The sequence below is a fragment of the Strix uralensis genome, chromosome 5 (genome assembly GCF_047716275.1).
Source record: "Strix uralensis isolate ZFMK-TIS-50842 chromosome 5, bStrUra1, whole genome shotgun sequence".
Classification (NCBI taxonomy): Eukaryota; Metazoa; Chordata; class Aves; order Strigiformes; family Strigidae; genus Strix; species Strix uralensis.
Window position 1 is genome coordinate 5,114,698 of NC_133976.1, and position 20,642 is coordinate 5,135,339.

At 41.0% G+C, this 20,642-nt stretch overlaps 1 protein-coding gene across 2 annotated transcripts in view; it reads left to right on the plus strand.

Moving 5' to 3' along the window:
- Positions 1–20,642, plus strand: part of TAF3 (TATA-box binding protein associated factor 3) — a 125,700-nt gene that overhangs the window by 76,174 nt on the left and 28,884 nt on the right. Inside the window, exons 1-2 of one of the 2 annotated variants that reach the window (XM_074869727.1) lie at positions 16,167–16,276; positions 18,678–20,494. In XM_074869727.1, the coding sequence (XP_074725828.1) occupies positions 18,728–20,494 (1,767 nt within the window). In that variant the 5' untranslated portion in view covers positions 16,167–16,276; positions 18,678–18,727. Of the gene's footprint in view, positions 1–16,166; positions 16,277–18,677; positions 20,495–20,642 lie in introns of those variants that run through there. The other variant, XM_074869728.1, reaches the window with a different exon arrangement.

The window sequence follows — 20,642 nt, forward strand, 5'->3', positions numbered from 1 at the left end:
CAGTGGCTTGGCAAAAATATTATTCCTGAGCAAGAATGAATTTAGACTTTTATTATGAATCGGGTATCTTGTGTTTCTAAATACATGCTGTACTTGAGCAGTCATAGAGCTTATTAATCATATTGCTTATGATAAATGATATTTTTTTACCACTCTGTCTTTTAACATGTCTGGTATATGTCAAGGGTATATTCCCTCACAGTGGTGTAGCATACTGAAAATGGAAATAATGTATTTGCAGTTTCTCAGGTGTCCTGACTAAAATGGTTACCTGCCTTTTCTCCTCCCACTTCCTTATGCTTTGGACCATAACTGACTATTTCTTTTCTAATTTGCAGAAGGCATGGTTGCAAGTCCTGACAACACCTTTCTTACTTAGAAGATTAAGAAGGTGTCCTTGTTCTTGCTCACAGATTTTATGGTTAGAGTTCTTTTTCCCTGTAAGGCACTTAGATTTTTTAAACAGCTTTCTGTGCAGATAGCTGAGTAAATCTTAGATTTTTGTAGGAAACCTTTAATAGCCAGAGCACAAGATGTTTATCCTATGGTAGCAGATGTATCTTAGAGACCCATAAAGAATTTATGGCAAAAGGAAGCAAGTAGTTATTGTATTAAAATTCCTAATGCTTTATTTTTCTTGTTACTTCATCCCACAGTTCTGGAGGTCATTTTGATTGAACTTAATGAGTTCCTGGTTGTACACAGAGTACACCAACATTTTGTGTTTGTTTCTCTAGCCCAGAAATGATGGAGGAGGGGGGAGAAGCTCAGAGATATAACAAGAATTTGATTTCTGCCGGGGTCTTATCCAGCACTTCAAACAAAGAACTGAAATTCTTTGTTAAAGGCTCTTTAGCTCCCTGCAAAAGAAGTGGTGGCAGCTAATTTTTGTACATTTCAGTGATATTTAATCTTTGAGAGAGGTTTCTAGACATTACCTGAAGTTCTTCTCCTGCTGTCTGTCTTTCAGCTTGGAGCAGTGACAGTTCTTGGTGGGAGGAAGAAAGGAAAGGGTTTTCCTCCTCCCACTTTATTAGGGAGTACTGTGTGTAAAGAGAGGGAAACAAAACAATTTAGAAGGTAAATTGAGGCATGATCTCTGCTGAGTCAAAGATGCCATTCAGGAAAAATAAATAAATCTCCTGCCCCAGTTGGAAAAAGAATCCTCTGTCCTACTGCAAAGTAAGAGGTCTCAGTAAGTCTTCTCCTGAACTTTCTCCATCTGCAACAAGAGGCTGAATTGGTACACAAGTGTCCACATTACCCTTAAGAGAAAATTAAGGATGTCGCATCTCACCTGAATGGGCTCATAAGTACTAAAATACAGAAGGCAAAGTTAGCAACAGAAATTGTGTAAGTATACTGTGATATACTGACCTTGAACATTGTGTTTTCATTGTGTGCTGTTCTTTTAAGTCAAAGGACTGATACCCTCATGTCTGATGTAGGCTGCTACGTGGTGGGTGGAAGGTTTATCTGCTGTAGCAGAAAAATGTGGCATGCTCTCATCCTGGCAGGTCATTTCTTCCCTTCCTTTGAGTTGATTAAACAGGTTGATTAGGTTAAAAGTTGTTTTTTTTCAGGGAGGCGGGAGAGGAGAATTTGGCTTTTCCTTCAGCTCACTGAACAGATCTCCCCTGTGGCTGCACAGCTACTGGATGCTGTGGGACGAATGTCAGAGCACAGCTGGACTTGAAGCAAGGGTAACGTGCAACCACGCTCTAAGGTAGTCTACGTTAGACAATGTCATAGAATCATAGAATCATAGAATGGTTTGGGTTGGAAGGGACCTCAAAGATCATCTAGTTCCAACCCCCCTGCCATGAGCAGGGACACCTTCTACTAGATCAGGTTGCTCAAGACTCCATCCAACCTGGCTCTGAACACTTCCAGGGGTGGAGCATCCACAACCTCCTTGGGCAACCTGTTCCAGTGCCTCACCACCCTGACAGTAAAAAGCTTCTTCCTTATATTTAATCTTAACCTCCCCTCCCTCAGCTTCCACCCATTACCCCTTGTGCTATCATTACAGTCCCTGTAAAAAGTCCCTCCCCAGCCTTCTTGTAGGTGCTCTTCAGGTACTGGAAGGCCACTATGAGGTCTCCCCAGAGCCTTCTTTTCCAGGCTGAACAAGCCCAACTCTCTCAGCCTGTCCTCATAGGAGAGGTGTTCCAGCCCTCTGATCATCTTGGTAGCCCTCCTCTGGACTCGTTCTAACAGTTCTATATCCTTCTTGTATTGGGAGCTCCAGAGCTGGACACAGTATTCCAGGTGGGGTCTCACGAGGGCAGAGTAGAGGGGCAGTTGGTAGCTCGTGTCCCAAGCTGCTGATCATTTCAAGCAACTTTGCCCTCTTGAGCTTTATATTAGAAACCAGAATAACCAAAGAGATTGTAAGCTAATTCATCTTGGCCGTAATGTGCCAGACAGATGTATTCTCATGGTTTGGCACAGTGACAATTCACCATTTTAAGCAAGACGAACTGTAACTTAGTGACCAAACTGGGATTCTTCAGCTATTCCTGGTTGCTGCAAAAGTTATATATCTAAAAGTTAGAGATCTAAACCCCTCCTGAAAGTAATGAATGCTTCATGTGAATATGAGGTGTAATTACTTTTTAATAACTGCTGAGATATGTCACATCTGAACAGCTTCTTATCTAAGAGTATCCTCAGGCATTTTTTATTTTTCTGGATGTGCATAAGAAATGAAGCCACAGTATCTGCAGTGACAGGTGTGAGATGGAAGAACTCAGGAGTGAAGAGGTTCTCCCTAAACAAGTGTTTGAGGACCAAAACCTGCAGGATTTAGCATCATGTGATGGAGAAACTAGCAAGCGACTGCTGCCCATTCACATTCTGGCTTCTTCCACAGCCACTTTGACCATGTGTCCACAACATCCTTATTTGTCCCATCTTCCTCATTTTGCCCTTGAAATACTTGTTTAGTGTAACTCATTTGTATCTCTTCTCCCTCTTCTAACTGCTTCTTACACTCCCATGTTTCATGTTTCTTCTGGATGTTTTGTCCTTTACCCTTTACTTCAGTTTTGCCTTTGGCCACCAGTCTCCTTCATGAAAATATCCCAAGTGACACAAAAAGGATGCAAGTTCTTCCCACTTCTAGTTTTTATCTTTCTGCTAAATGCTAGCGAAAGAGAAAGCTTAGAGTGAGAGCCAGGAAAAGGCAGAAAAATTGTAATACAGAAAACTAGTATTTTCTGGGTTTTGAGATGAGCAAGCAATGAAGACCAAATGCCAGGTTCTGCACTTCGGCCACAACAACCCCCAGCAGCGTTACAGGCTTGGGGAGGAGTGACTGGAGAGCTGCCAGTCAGAGAGGGACCTGGGGGTGTTGATTGACAGCTGGCTGAACATGAGCCAGCAGTGTGCCCAGGTGGCCAAGAAGGCCAATGGCATCCTGGCTTGCATCAGAAATAGCGTGGCCAGCAGGGACAGGGAAGGGATCTTACCCCTGTACTTGGCACTGGTGAGGCCGCGCCTCGATTACTGTGTTCAGTTTTGGGCCCCTCACTCCAAAAGGGCCATTGAATGTGTCGAGCATGTCCAGAGAAGGGCAACGGAGCTGGTGCAGAGTCTGGAGCACAGGTCTGATGGGGAGCGGCTGAGGGAACTGGGGCTGTTTAGTGTGGAGAAGAGGAGGCTGAGGGGAGACCTCATCGCCCTCTACAACTCCCTGAAAGGAGGGTGCAGAGAGATGGGGATGAGTCACTTTAATGAAGTAACAAGCAACAGGACAAGAGGGAATGGCCTCAAGCTGCACCAGGGAAGGTTTAGACTAGATATTAGGAAGTATTTCTTTCCAGAAGGGGTTGTTGGGCGTTGGAATGGTCTGCCCAGGGAGGTGGTGGAGTCCCCATCCCTGGAGAGGTTTAAAAGTCGGGCTGACCCAGCGCTGAGGGATCTGGTGGAGTTGAGAACGGTCAGTGTGAGGTTAATGGTTGGACTGGAGGATCTTCAGGGTCTTTTCCAACCTAAATGATTCTATGATTCTGTTCTATCATTCTAAGACCAAACAAAAGGAGGAAAATACAAGGACGAGAGAAAACAGAGAATCAGAATGAGAAGAAAAAACAAATGTGAAAGAAAATCTTCTGTGTTGTTTATGTTCGTGATTTATTCATGTGAAGGCAGTGTTTTACAAACATAATTCAAGGCCCTGCCCTGTGAATTTACAATTTGAATTGGGAGGTGGGAGAAATTAATGCAGAAAACCTCCCGCATTTCAATTTATTTTGCTCTAACGCATCCCAGAGCGTATTTCATTTTGGGGAGAGGAGGTAACGACAGATTGTTGTTGCTAATAGGATTTGGGTCAAACTGCTGCTTACTATTTGGCACGTAACTAGATTAATAGGGGGGTGTTCTTAAAAATTACATGCCACAGCAGGAAGATAATCCCCTCCCCACCGAATTTCAAGTCCCGTTCATCAGCAGAGGTGTTTGGCTGAGCGTACTCTGCAACAATTTATCCATTAAAACCCAAGCTTCCCTACCACTGGCTTTAATCCTAGCTTGGAAGGAGCTCCCTCGCCACGGCTGAGCATGCTTCGTTCTGCCTGAATCCCAAGAATACCAATAGTTTGTGCTCACTCCCATAGATAAATCTCCCCTCCACCCCCCAAATTTCATGAAGACAGAGGTGGTAAAGGTCTGAGTTTATGGAAGCCATGTGGAAGCTTTATCTGCATTAGCCAAGAGCTGGAAGACAGTCAAGCAACCTAGCTTAAAAATTGCCAAACTAGCCCTCCGGATGCTAGCGAGGGCTTGTTATATCCATCTACCAGAATGGCATTTACAATTATGAGGAAACTACGTCTAGAAAATAGCTGATGCAAGGTATCACATGAGATCTGCTGGAGCTGGAAGGTTGATGGGCTTTTAAAAATAAAGGCTGTAGATTTTGTCTGGTGGTGGTGGTGGTTTTAAGAACATGTGTTTAGAAAGTGTGGCAACAAGAAGATCAAATAAATAGTTACAGATTAATTTTGCATCAGCTGTAAATGCTCGTGTGGCGTTTGATAGCTGAGGGAAGTTTCCTATCTGGAGATGGAGTTGTCTTTAGTTTGTGGCCTCTTCGGGAGTCTTCATAGAACATCAGCTGGTGTCCCTGGAAATTCCAGTTCCGTCTCAGCTGGGACTCACTTGGTAGTGTACCACTCTCAGGTCCATGAAATAGGAAGATTACATGGGAATCCGACAACTCTGAAATGAAGGATTATTTTTTTTTTTTTAATGTCTGAGTGGAAAGTTAATGTTACGTAAAACTGCCTACTGAAGCCAATTCCTTCCCTAAATTTGTTTTCATAGGTTTTTTTCATTTCTCCCATGTGTCCAAGAAAAATATTACTTAACTAAAAGACATTAATTCAGTTTAAATCAGAGTATCAAGCCCTCTGAGTCTAGTAGTGATGTGTGTGCACAAGTTTCTTGTTAAATTAAGCCTGCTGGTTACTGGCTCTTTGTTTGTTTCTCCACTATCCCTGCTTTCCCTATATTCAGGGTGCTTATCTCATAAACTGCTAGAAAATTAATGGCTGAGTACCATTTTTTAAATAATTCAGATGGAAAAGCAATAACCTGCAAAATTTCTATAATCAAGTATGTATACAATCCAGTTTGTGTAGAAACTTGATCAAAATAGATCCTTAACTCCTAGTTAAGCCTAATTAGTTTTTTTTTTTTTTTTTAAAGCAGGGTTCGATACAAAACCACTTCTCATTTTCCTTTGCAATCAGCACATCATTTTTGTTTTGTTAAAGGACACAAGTTGCATCCCTTCGATATACAGCTTGGGCAAGCTTTGCAAAACAATTAGTGCGTCTTTCACATGGTCTAAACTTGATTGAATAATTACTCAAATAATGGTCAGTAATGGAATACATAGGGTTATCTCGTGGCTAATCCTCAGGTAATGGAGTTAGTGTATCTCTGATTTTTCTCTTAGCAGTTCCCAGTGAACAGGAGACTGAGACAAAAGTGATTATGGGAAGTAGAGGGAGTCACTGGAGGCCAGCAAGGAAAAGGAGGCCTTATCTTAAGCAATTAATCAAGAAAACTCCTATTGTGGGACAATTATTCAAAGCTAATTCTAAAATAGCTTTAGAGCCTGAGGTCCTGAAGGGGTTTTTTGTGTGTTTTTTGGTTTTGTTTTTGTTTTGTTTTAAGAATTTTGCCAAGGTCACTGGGAGCACTGGGGCAGACCTCGCATCAAAATGAAGGCTGCTGCATACTTAAAAGTTGAGTGTAAAGTGCAGCATCACGCAATGTTGGCTTTGAAGTTGTTGTTGGAGCTGGGATTTTTTATTTTAAAAAATGGGTTGGATTGTTTCTAAACAGAGACAATATTTTGAAACTTGCCTAATGTTTCCACAAAAACACCCTCTGTTATTTTGCATCCATTGCAAGTAATACCAAGAGGAGTGTGTCACAAATCATTTCACCTTTGTGCACAGCTCTCGTAGTGTACATGCAGGACTCTGATATCTCTGGATCTCTCTTGTATTCTTTTTCTTTGGTTTTTTGCACTGCTTTTTGCTTAGCTTAATTGTCCTACAAAGGCTTGCAGCGACTGCAGAAGCGTAGGATTGTTTCGTGGCAGTGGCTTTGCAAAAGACCACGAGGTCTTTCCAGTTGTCCTCCAAAAAAAGCTCTTGTACAGTGAGAGCATCTAACGGACTCCTTTGCTCTGTTTTTAGCCTCTGAGCTCCTTTGGAAGTGAGATTTATTTGAAGATGTTGCTGTGATCCATGAGGTCCTACAGAAAGAAGCAATAGATTTTAGCAGCTGTCCCTGAAAAATTATAAGGTCGCCGGAAAAAAAGCAGAGGTTTTAAATTGGATGTGGTTTAAATTTTCCTACAGCCTCTGGAATTGGGCTCCTTGCTGGAGTGGGAAGCTGCCCGCAGAATTATTACTCAGCACGGTCACCCCATGCTCTCATAGTACTTTTTTTCCAGCGGTGCTGACAGCAGCATTTTGAACCCACCGTAGCGTGGGGCTGTCCGATCTGGTTTCAAATCGCTGTTGAGTGCCGCCTGAGAAGTGCTGCTGTATAGGTGATCACGCTGCCCTGATTAGTTTTCTGTCTGCCTATGGGCACCTTTTGCAGGGCAGGGTTATGGGGAGAGCCAGGGACACACATGTGCTCCCATACAGAATAAAGCAGGGAGGCTGAAAGACAAAGAGAGTCACTAATTGGATTTGTAGCTGTAAGAAAAAAACCTCTTAAAGTAAACATTTTCCTCTCTTTAAGTCTTTCCTTGGCTTCTTTCGCAAAGACCGCTTGAAAGTATCTGTTTCGGGGGTGAACCCTTCCCAGCAAATTTAATTTTGAGGCTTGTCAAGCTTTATTAAAACCTTATCATCAGTGATTTCCTTCTCTGCTAGATCAAGAAGATTACATTTGTTATGGGATTCGTATTGTATCTCAGAATTCTTCCCAGCAAATGTGGGTTTTCATGTATGTACCAAGACACACCACTACCAATTCAGAGGGCTGAAGGCCTGGGGTGCGTGTTGTCAGCACATATTCATGAAGACTTTTGGATGCTGCTCAGACAAAGTCGTAAGCTGGAACTGCATTTGTATTTCTGAGTTAGCAACTGTTTGAATAAACGCATTGCTCTGGATGGCAAAAGCGTTCCTAATTGCTGCTGGTATCCTTAAAGAAATGAGCTGACATACCCATTCCCAACAGCTGGAATATTTGCTAAACACTTGTGGGCATGGTGTGCATACATATATTAAGAGAGAGGGTGAACACATGCCTTTTCTTACTTTGAAGATATAGTAACTCTGTTTGCATTACTGGGAGTTTCCAGTCAATGGCAGGGTTTTTTTTATTATTACTTTTTTTAAATTGAATTTCAGTGACTTATGTTCATTTGTGCCACTATGGATAGATACCGCAAATCAGGGTGTTGCCTAACAGTGTAGACAGACTTTTTCCAGTTCATTCTAGAGCACAGCATTTTTATAGATCTCAATTCATATATTGAAAATAAAATTCTCCCTCCCCCAGTCTTTCTCATTTTTATATTTTTTTTTTTTTTATTCCTGAGAAAATACTTAATTTCCCTTTCTTATCCAATGAAGACAATCAAATGAGTGGAAGCATTTCTAAATACGTGCTCCATTGTTTGGGGTTTTTTTATAGTGCCCAGAAGTAACCAAAACACTTTGAAAAATACAGATACGGTTCTTGCCCTGAGCAGCTTATCACTTGGTTTCGAACGTGCCCTTGCAGTTGCAAGTAATGCGCAATAGGAAGAGGAGAGGAAATGCAATTAATGGCCAAATGAGTTGTTGAACTAAAAAGTTATTTGAAGGTGATATAAACACTCACAGCCTTTTTATGATGGCAAAGCTGCATCTTTGTCCTGCATAGCAAGAGTGATGATGGTCTTTAAGTTGTGTTGAGCCAAAGCTTCCTTCTGATAATGCATTTTTGCAGAAGCTCCATCATGTGAGCAAGTATATAACAGATTAATACCCAAAATAGCCCAGGTTTACTTTTGAGGGAGTAAAGCAAGTCACAGGCAGATGCAGGTAATTGTAGCTGATTGCAGACCTCATCTGGCAGAGGTGCTCTCCCTCCACATGGATTTTGTGCCACACCTAGCACAGCGGTGTCCATGTTTATCCTCTGAACTTTGAAATGAGCTAATCATTTGATAGGAGACCACTGTCTTCATATTTCCATTTCTTCTGTGCTGCCACTTACACGTCAAACATCTTCCCTGTCCTGATCAGTATTGCAACTGTCTCCCATCTATTCTACCTTTGCTACAAAACCAGTAAAGAGTCGGGTCACTAATGATCGCTGGGCTGAAGGGCATGTTAGCTATTTATAGCAGCGATAGAAATAGAAATATGCTTATCAATACAATCTAAAATACCCCATCGTGCCATCATGTCTGTCTCTTACTTGCTGTTTCTGAGACTCCTAAGGACAAGAAATGCGACTCTTGCATTCTAGTATCTGTGCCCTAAACCACAGTTCTGCCATCGTGGGTGCGTTACACAGAAAGCAAAGCTTTTTTAGGTTTAAATTTTGAACTTCTGGGAAGAAAGGGTGAGATCTGAAGCAATATGGTAAAAGAAATATGTGATGTCTATGAGACAATTATGCCTTACATTTCTGGGGCTCTTCAGCTCAGTTACAAAATAAGATATTAAATAATCACTGTATATTCTCACTTCTGAATCCAAGTGCCTGAATGCCTATGTAGGTTGCAAACCTGTGAAGGACTCAGATCCTGCAATTCCAGGTAAAAATTATTGGTATGGCAGAAGTACAGGTACCCCACTGTAATAAATACCTAGTTTGTTCCTCTGCTAGGAGGTATAAATAGTTGCTTCCTAAAATATTTGTAAAAGTCTGAGGTTTTTTAACACAGGATTTTATTGAAGGTAGAACAGTATATTTTCTTATACAAGACCATAATATATAAAGGGAAAGGCGCTGTGAAATCTTTCCAAATGTTTATATAGGTTCAGTGTTTTTGTTTTTAGTAAGATTTGTGATACTTGAAAAGCTGGTTTGGAAAGCTCAGCCAGGAAGATTAGATATAGAGGTGCAAAGTGAAATGACTGACCGTCTGCTTTCCTTTTGTCAAGAAAAATACGTATAAACCCCTTGTGTTATATTTGAGAATTGTTAGATACAGATAATACGATGTGGATTTTGAGTCTTTAGATCATAAATTCGATCTTTGCAAGAGGAGCAGTGCCAAATCATGGTTGTAACAGAAATTCTCATCCAGAAATACTCCCAGGAAGATTATTAAAATACTACAGGTACTGACATCGGCTACAAAGATCTACTTGTGCATATTTCTTTAAAGGGGGGGAAAAACACCTTAATACACAGTATTACCATAGCTAGGCCCTATTATACTATTGTAATCATAGCTGAAGCAAGAACGGTGATTAACGATGGCAATTTATTGTATCTGACGAGGGGAGAAAATAGGAGATGTTGTCGTTATCATAAATCATATCATAAATAACCAAAGAGAAGCACTCAGAAAGCTTGTGTGGTGTCAGCAGCAAGCCCTTTCAGGCACGTTAGCCCAGGATGTAGCCATAGAAACCCCAAAGTCATATTGTTATCTTAGTCTTGCTGCAGTTATGTGATACAACAGTATTAACATATAGATTAGCCCATTTATAATACTAGGTGTCATTTCAGGTTGGCTTGCTTATATAGCATTTTAGTTTTTTATTGTGCCGAATGTTAGGGAAACGCTGCATTTTTACAGGTCAGTATAGAGCCATTTATAACGTATTGGCTTCACACCTCTGTCAGTCTTGCTAATGTACTCTGTTATTGATTGGTTGTACTCTATGAATTGTCATTGCCTAATTACCTTGTCTTTGCTAATAATTTCATTTTTTAGAAGTCAAAATGTTCCTTTAAAGAAAAACCTCGACGCCTGCACACGTACTTCGGGGCGAGTTCCCAATTCTCTTAAAGAATGTACACCCCAGAGGGAGTAAAAAATAAAAAGCATGCAGATTAATCCAAATTTTGTTATGGAGGTTTTCTGTCCCTGCTTGTATGTTTTGATCAAACGGCAGTGGTTTTTGCGTCACACACTGTTCTGCAGATTTCAGGGGAGAGACTCAGTCACAGGTAATTCAGAGCAACACGGAAGTGACTGAACCAGGGCTGCCCTGCTGACAGGGAGCTGGCTGGTTCTCACACATCTTCTCACTCGATCTTAGGAAGCCTCTTCCTAAAGATGCTTCTGTGGTTGTTTTTATTCTCCATCCAAGGTGTGCATAACAGCTCCAGACACGTTAGCATAGCATTGCCATACACGTGCATTTATTCGTGTATGTATGTGTGATCTACAAAAACTGTTGAGCCACTACTAAAAAGTCAAAGCAAAAATCAAGTCTCTCTGTATTTAGACAGAAACACATTTTTGCTTGCTATATGCAGCGCAAATGCAGGACTGATATTTTGTCAGGTCAGAGAGATTCTGTGTGTAGCTGATAACCATCTGCCAACACTGTTTTTCTGTCTTCAGCAGGAAGCTGGGTGTGTCATTTTGAGAAGCCTGGGTAGTTTGGCTTCATAAACATTGCATATTCTAAAAAATATTATAATGAGGACCGCCACTAGTATTTAAAAGTGTTGTTCTCATCGTATCCAGTATCCTAAATCACCTCTGGAAGCCAGAGTTGCACATTTTACCTTAAGCCAAGATCTGATGCCTGAAGACGGATGCTTCGTGCCTCTCTCCTCTTCTTTCCCTTACCCTTAGGCTTGTGTGATCTTCAGGTGGGCTTTTTACTTTGCCAGCTGGACAGAAAAATGCTTCCTTTCTTGTTTTGTTCCATCCCTAGATATATTTCCATCTGAGTTAGCCTGTTAAGTGCCTTCACTGTGGAGAAGGGACAAGGTGATGATATAAGAAGGGAGGTGCAGGACTTGTCTCTGGCTTGTTCTAGCCCAAAAGTTTGAGTAGTATCATGACAGACCAGATTGGTGATTTGAGTTCAAACTAACAGATAATCTTTCTTATTTCAGCTTGGATTAGTTCCCCATTCTCCTGCACAAATGCTTGAACCAGGACAAAAGAAAGGATGGAACTGTTTCTTTTTAAAGCAACACTGTGATGCAGAACTACAGTTTTAGTAGTTGTGGTTTGTTTATGGCAAACTACCGATATGCTGGTGTTCAAAAGTTCATCTCTGTTGATTTCATACCAAGAAATGCCTAATCAAGAGTGTGAAGGAGTTGTTCAGCAGAGTGGAGAGGTAATTGAATTGGTCTGGAAATTTGTGAGTCCTGAACCAGATCATTGCTATCATCCATATTTCAAGATGGCCGTATGTATTTTGTCATTAGGGATGGAGGGGGTTTTGTTGACCACTTGTAGCTTAAGTAGGACAGGTTAATATCTGCTTTTGGAGTGATTGATAAATGTATATACCAAGTCTCTCAGTCCTGTTGAACACCTCCAAGTTCAATCCCGGCTAATACTGATTGTTGAAGGCACCACCCAGCCATTTGGGCCAAAATTTTCCAGTGTGACTAACACGTCTGGATGCTTAACTTCAGGCATCTTTAACATCCTCCTTGCAGTGTTTCAGTTATGTATGCAAAATCACTAGCCACACCTGAATGCTGGTTTGTTGGGTTTTTTTAACGTATTTGTGGTTTCTGCATTTTAGAACATACCGAGAAGGCACTGGAATGAACTTGCTGGCAATCTCAGTGGAAAAATTTGAGACGTGGAAGATGAGCTCCTTGATGGTGCTCTCTTACCAGCTCTCTTCCCATAGAAAGTGTCAACTGGAAAATGTCAGGGTTTGGTAATAGGTTGCTTGATCTCCTTTATACAGCAAAAGAGAAATCTGTTGGTGTATCACCTGTTTGGTAAACAAGGCACATCAGTAATCAGTTGTGTTCATATGACAGAGAAATTATATATATAATAATATATATATACACACCATATATATACACACACATATATCTATATAAAATCTGGCATTTTAAGCTCAAAATGTATTGCAGGTGTCTTAGTGTGTTCATTTTGCATTAGGGTATCAGGATATTGGCCTGTAGGATATCAGGACTGAATTTTGTCTCTCTTCCATTAATTTCCTTTATGGACTACAAGCACACTTTCTGTTTGTTTTGGGGAAAGGGCATTGTTATTACAAGTTAAAGAGATAAAGCCTATCATGGCATAATAAAAAAATTTTTCACTTTTAACAGAAGTCAAAAGCCCCTACTTATTTAGGATACGATAGGGATGTTAAGCTCTTGATTTGGTGACTTAAAATTTCTCAAAATATATCTTTGGCTTAATCTCATGCTTTATCTACACAATAGGAGGATTATTCTGGAAGTCTGCAGAAAGTTTTTTGGTAATTTTTTTTTTCACTAAAAAGTTTCATATGTGGGGTTGGGTAGGAACAATCACTTCCTTTCTTGCATTTGAGAGGCTGAGCTGGCCTGTGTGTAAAACCTTGAGCTCAGTATCCATGCAGTCCTAAGGAGCATATGCTTGGAAAAAAAGATGGGTTGAAGATTTCAGTGCAGGCACTGCAACCTTATTTCCTTTCATGAGTCCTAATTTTCCTTAAAAACCCTGATGCTTTCAACTTCCATACTTAGGTACCTGGTACCATGCAGTGCAAAGGAGCAGAGAGACCTGATATGAACAGAACTGTGTGCGAAAGAAGTGCATGATCTACTGATAGATCTTTATTTGGCCATTTTGCATTCTGTTAGAAAATAAAATGTTCAAATTCTATTTAAAAAGAAAAGGGTTATGGAGGAAATTTAATTGTTGAAAATAGGAATGTATGAGTTGCATGGGAACATCTGCCGATTCAGAACTGTATCCTTAATGGGTTTGCTCTGATAGCCGATACTGTTTACCTGCCATCCCAAAGTTAATATCAAATACCAAATGCCAAAATCTTGCATTATTATAACAAGAATTGGCTTCCACAGGAACTGTTACCTGCCAGAGCTTTGTGCAATTAATACGTTAGCCTTTACATTGGAGATAAGAGGCTGCTGTTACTAACATCATGTTACACTTTCTTCAGCAAGTGGTGTCCAGCTTTAGGCCAACTTCTTCTTCATCTTGTACCTAAGAAATACTGGTTTATTCCTAGATCTACAGGTCTTAGCCAGACAGTTTCATCCTCTCGCCACCCTGTGACACAGGGAAATATTAATCCAGTTTCCAGAAGAGAGACTGGAACTTTGCTTAAATTAAATACCAGCCAACAGACAGGGTAAGTTTTCGGCAGGGCCGGGGGCTGAGCAGAGATCTTGTCTGTCCCACTCTGTGCCATGTTCTCTAGGACATCATCTAGCTCTAAGTGCTTACGCTGCTGTCTCTGAAGCTACCAAGTAAAAAGTCTGGTAATGACCAAGATGATGACAATTTTAATTTTTTGTATGTATTTTTAATATATTTATATAATTAAAATTTATATATAAAACCCAGGTTTTCTTGCTTGAAGAATGCCTGTACATAGGTGTCTTTCTCTTCAATCAGAAGAGTTTTGCATGTTTTCTCCTGCCTTCTCTTTCATCTCACCTGTTGTTGAAAAAGCAATGTGTGCAGCCTCCTCTAATGAGGCATCCAGGAGAGCATGATAGCGTGGTACAGGTGATTGCACTTCTTTTTCTGCCGTAAAGGCAGAATTTCTGTTCCTTTGTACCCCTGTGTCAGTTTTAGGGACAAATAGTCCCTCGATCATCGTGAACTTGGAAGTTCATTACTGAAGTGTTGAGTATTGCTGTCCTGAAACTGAGCCGTGGCCAAATTAAGAAGGTATATATATTCAATAAGCCTTTGGTTTTGGAGTCCCTGCAGTGCTACAGGAACATGATGTACCAAGAAAGAAATTTTGTGCTGCTTTAGTTTTAGGTGCAGGAGTTTCAGTTTCTTGCCTGAACTGTTCAGCTAAAGAAATTTTCCAGCATTTGAAGTGGTGACAGATCCCCATGGCTTGCATTTGGGATTCTAATGCTTTCTGGCCAGAGATCCCGAGGAGCTACGTATTTATCAAGTTCAGCTTTTACGGCGCTTCTGTGAGATGAAATTATCATTGCTTGTCAGATGGGAAGACAGCAGTACACCGTGTGACCTGCCCGAGATCACGCTGCAGACCCATGTCAAGGGAGGGGTGGATTCCTTCCTCCCTTAACTTCAAAATCATCCTTTCATGAACGTGAAGAACTTGTCTCGTTACACAGCCACAGGCGATGTTACATATCCTAATACGCTCCAGTAAGAAATGCTGTCTTAACAAACAGTTTTCTCATAAGCAGCATGCTAACAGCTATCAGTTTATTTTATTTCAGCGATGGACAAATTCACCTTTGGGGCTGAGATGGCTGACTCATCCCTCCTGTAACCTGTGCATCGTCTGAACCCAGGCTCTGCACATGGGGCTGGCTGACATAATAAACAATTGCACTGTATAGCTTTAGTAATGTGAGCATTAATATTGATCCAGCACTGACTTCTCTAACAACAACCAAAAAAAAAATAATGTATCTGTTATCTTGAGAAACCTCCCAAACAGCTCTAGTCTCCTTTCATTACAGGAGAGAGTTATTAGGGCAGATGGCCGAGGTGATATCCATTTGACCTATAGATGCTAACTCAAGAGTCGGATCATTAATAAGGTGGCCGGAGATAGGGAGAGAGGGCAGTAAAGAGAGTTAAAAAGCAATCCTGTGCACAAAGGATTGCATGTCGAGAAGTGCTGGCTAGCGAATGAGATGGACAAAGGTGAAAAAGTGGCTGCGAGGTTTTAAATGCTCATCGCCGAGTCAAGCAGATTATGCTTAAAAGCTGATGTTTTCCCATATTTGGTTCCTGCTCCCGTGTGAATCCTTTGGGAGGAAAAAGAGCCTGTAGCTCTTGAACACAAGACAGAAATTTCATTTTCTCTAATTAACTACCCCCCCCCCAAAAAAAAAAAAAAAAAAAAAGTGCTGTATTGTTTTCTGCCATGGCCACAGCTGCAGTGGCTCAGGTTTGAAAGCTGCTGCCTGGCAGAAAACCAGTCCTTGCTGAGGATCAGACCGTGGCCTTGTTCCAAGAGAAATTTGGATTTCATTTGACCATGATAGGATTCCAGATTGTCATCTGAGCATGTCTGAAAAGTGGTGAATGTGTGTCAGTAGTTAAGTGCTCGTGAACTTCCTTAGTCCCTGGATTGTTCAGGACTGACCCAGGCAATTTTTTCCAGATGTTTTGGGGAATCCAAGTCCATATAAAAGGGATGGTAATGCTTCTGCTTCCTTACTAAGTTGTCTTTGTGGCTTGCAGGAATGTGCATGAAAGCTGGAGCCAAGACACCCCGATTTCTAGTCTCACCTCTACAAACTGCACTTTAACCTTTTCTGCCCTTCCCTGGCATCTCCACACAAGATCACAGAAACTTCGTGGGCCCGGTGCAAACTTTGCTTGGCCTTATTAAAAAAAAAATAAGCATTGCTCTTTTTTTATTGCACAAAACTCCAGTCCCTGTTCTCCAAACCTCCTCTGAAATTGTTTTTTCGCCTTTGATCCAGCAGCTGCTGGTATTCTGCAATCCTGAGTAGGTAAAACATGAGAAGCACCTTGGGATGGGAAGGAGTTACAAAAATATGAAATATTGCAGCGCACTTCCCTGAGACACGGTGTAACAGAGTGGCTGTTTAAGCGAACACCGGGCAGAAGTCTTTAACAATAAATGTTCTGATTCTTCTAGTAAATGTAATTTTTTTACTGTTTGTTGCAGTAGTTTCTCTTCCACTTTATTGACTCTTTTTATCCTCGTGTTATTTATATTAAAATGGTTTATGTTGCTATCTCTAAAAGTCTGCATGATCAAACCCTGTCTTTCCTAATGTTTGAATTTGGCTACACTTTTCATCTTGTAGCTGCGGCAGAAGACTTCTCTAAATCCTGATTTTAAAGTATGGTGTTTGTTTTAAATTTTATCTCTCTTTAAAATTTTAAATGAAAACAAACTCTCAGTGGCAAACTGGATTGAATGGGGTTGAGAGGGAATTGCTCAGTAGCAACCGGTGCTGTATGACATCTGATGAATGCTAATTCTTCATCCCCAAAACAGTTTTGAGCAGATGAAGGCAGCTGATTTCTGCAACAGCTTAAACAGAGATTGAAATGACTTCCATGATCTGGAAGCAGATTTTTTCTCCCATAGCAGGTGCAGGCTCGGTCCACAGTGATTTCTCAGTTATACTCTAACTTTGCAGTTTAAAAAATTTAATGTCAGTGCCCAGCCAGGCAAAACCTAACTCCCTAACATTTCTGTTTTTCACGGAAGGCTAAGACTTTATCCTCAGGCAAAGTCTCCTCTCTGGGCTGGCTGCTGTAAATCCTCTGGGCCCTGGCAAAAGCCAGAGTTGCTAGCTCATTTTACTTAATTTGTGATGCTGGCAAGATTTGTGCTGCAGCCCAGGGCTCTTGACTCAACTCTCCTAAATCAGAGCATTGACACATTACAGTAGAGAAACACCAGCACAGAAAACCTGAAAATAAATGCCTTGAAAAGATATTTCAGAAAGATGCTGTCTTACAAAGCTTTAAATGGTGTTAGTGTAACTTTATAAGTTTCTTGGTGTTTGCCTCTTTAAAACCACCTGCTCATTAAGAAGTTGGGTTTTATCTGCTGTCATAATAAATATTTTTTACTACATATTTCATGTGAGAATCTTAGGGCACTTGATATCTTTCCGTAGAAACCCTGCTAGACAAAATGTCATGAGTTTTTGCAGGTGGGTAAACAGAGACATGGGGTAAAGTGAAGTGAGGTTGTCTACACAGGAATGTTAACCGGCATAGGTGTAATGACGTAATTACAGCAAATATAAATGTGTCAGGTTAACACCAGTGTGCTCGTTCGTATTCCAGACTAAGAATCCTTTTTCCTGCTTGGATAATTCCATTTTTAAAGTGAGAAAGTGTATCCAAGAGGATAAAGTGCTTGGCTGTGGTTGGGGAGATCAGAGGTTCTCTTCTCAAACCTGCCTGGATTTGCTGGGAGATCTCCAGTGAATTTTCTCCTTTCTCTGCGCCATAACATCACATGTGTAGGACTGAAGATGGTGTTATATGTAGGAAAAAAAAAAAAATGGCTATTAAACAAAACCAGAGCAATCACACAGGTGGTGTCCACACTGGCTTGAAACAGTTGGTGCCTGATGTCCACACTCTAAATGTTTCGGGTTTATCTTATTTTCAAAAGCTGTTTTTTTGGTCTCATAGCCTGAATGCCCACTTGCAACTGGAGCATATTAGGTGTATTCCTCTGGCAACATATCTTTCGTTTTGGTTTCACTACAGCAAGGAGCCAGCATATGCACTCCAGGATTGCTCCGTGATGCAGACAAAACAACAATAAGCGGGGGTGATGGGGAGATGCATTTCAAAGGCGTGCTCCTGATCCAAACCAACACACACACGCAGTGCTGGGGTGTTCCCATATAATCATAACAGATAACGTCCATGTGCAGCAAGCTCTTAAGATGGTATCAAAGACAGAACCTGGCAGGTTGAATGGGACTTAGTCCTCTGCTTTAACCTTCAGACTGTGCTGCTTCGGGAAGGTGCGGCGGGTTTAGGAAGGCATTTTCCTAGTAGTTAATCTGCAGTCAAAATTGTGTGATATATAAGCAAGACAGCTAATTCCAGTGAATTTTACTTCGATGTATGCTTTGCAGTCCACTTTGATACAGCAAAAAATGGTTCAACCTCTCTGCCTTCATTTAAAATGAATGAAGCAGGTTTGTGTTATTGTAATCCCAGCAACTGCAGTGAGAAATAATCAGGATGTTTTTAGGTAGAACTGACACTCTGGACCTACTCCACAAGGTCTACTCTCATTGGTGAGCTCTACCCTCATATCCTTTGCTCATAGATTTGGTGTTACACTGCGATGAGGGCACCTGCCAGTTATGATGGTTGGTGACTGATGCAAGTCGGAGGAGATGCCACACTTCCCTCCCAAGTAGATCAGTAAGAAGCTGTTAAGTGGCCAGTTATCTCTTATGGGCTGAGATGCATATGAACATTTGTTCTGATGCTTGTTTGTTTCTGTAAAACACATTTTAATTATCCTAATGCCTTTTTTAAATGTTCTTTGTTACAGAAGAAGAAGAGGAACAGGTGCCTACCGATGGAGGTACATCTGCAGAGGCCATGCAGGTGCCACTGGAAGAAGAGGGAGATATGGAAGAGGATGAGGCAATTAATGATGAGAACTACTTGAGCAAGAGACCATTAGAAAGTCCTGATGCTGAGGAATTTCCACCTGTGAAACGGCCAAAACTATCTGTTTCCAAAGGGGACTCCTTGGACGGAGCTTTGGAACCACGTGAGCCTCTTAGCTCAATAAATACTCAAAAAGTACCACCAATGCTTTCTCCAGTTCATGTTCAGGACAGTACAGACTTAGCCCCTCCTTCACCAGAACCACCGATGTTGGCTCCCATTGCAAAATCGCAAGTGCCAACCCCCAAAACTTTAGAGGCAAAGCCATTTGTACCCAAAACAAAGTCCAAAACAAGTTCTCCAGGACAAAAGACAAAATCACCTAAAACTACACCCTCGCCAGTGGTAACTGGAAGTCCCATACGTTCACCAAAAACTGGATCCAAAGAAAAAAAGTCACCAGGTCGCGCCAAGAGCCCAAAAAGTCCTAAAAGTCCAAAGGTTCCTGCTCATGTTCCCCAACCACCTGTCAAGCCTGAAACACCAAGTAGAACCCCTCTGGCTGCATTAAGCGACAAGATAGGAAAGGAAAACATTCAAGTAAAACAAGAACAGACGTCACCTGAGCCTGTCACCAAGCCAAATATTGAAAACCAGACTAAAAAAGTACCAGTAATGGACAAGACAATTGATGATTCAATCAATGCTGTGATTGCTCGTGCATGTGCAGAACGAGAACCAGATCCCTTTGAGTTTTCCTCTGGTTCTGAATCAGAAGGGGAAATTTTTACCAGTCCTAAAAGACTTTCTATTTCAGAGACTACAACCCCTAAACCTTCTGTTTCTGCCAATAATGCTAATAAGGCAGGAGCAACTCCAATACCTCCCTCAGGTGGGACTTCAAGTTCAGACATTTCATGGACAATGGATGACTCAATTGATGAGGTCATCCGAAAGGCAAACATGGGGACACCTTCTAATCCACCTACCAACTTCACTTATTTCTCCTCTCCTTCTGCTTCACCACCAACTCCAGAACCTCTTCTCAAAGTCTATGAGGAGAAAACCAAGTTGGCTTCATCGGTAGAAGTGAAAAAGAAATTGAAAAAAGAGCTAAAGACAAAAATGAAGAAGAAAGAAAAACAAAAGGAAAAAGATAAAGAGAAAAACAAGGAGAAAAATAAAGAGAAGGAAAAGAACAAGGAGAAGGATAAAGACAAGGAAGGAAACAAGGAGGCAAAGTTTCAGTGGAAGGAACTACTCAAAGACGATGATCTTGATCCTTATAAATTCAAACTAAAGGACTTTGATGATGCTGACACAAAAGTAAAGTTGAAAGATGGCAATACCAAAAAGGAGAGAGAAAAACATAAAGATAAAAAGAAAGAGAAAGAGAAAGGCAAAAAAGACAAGGACAAGAAAGACAAAGAAAAACTTAAAGATAAGGGCAAGGAAGATAAAGTAAAGGCTCCATCAACACCTCTTGTGTTACCTCCCAAAGAAATGTCTTTGCCCTTGTTCAGCACACCCACTGCCATGAGGCTTCCCACTGTGTTACCTTCCTTGTCTCCAATGCTTCCTGAAAAACTGTTTGAGGACAAAGAGAAACCAAAAGAAAAGAAAAAAGACAAAAAAGAGAAGAAGAAAAAGAAAGAAAGGGAGAAGGACAAAGAAAAGGAAAAGAAGGAGAAGGAAAGGGAGAGGAAAGAAAGAGAAAAGAAAGAGAAAGAAAAAGAGAAACACAAACATGAAAAGGTAAGCTGTTTAGATGAGTTGAAATGGCAATACTTGCTTGAGAAATGCAAATGGATTCCTATATTTGCTGCTGAGCGTTGTTTAAGAGCTTTGAGATGAGCTTTGGTATTTTTACAAATAACAGCTCCAGGGAAGACATCAGGCAAGT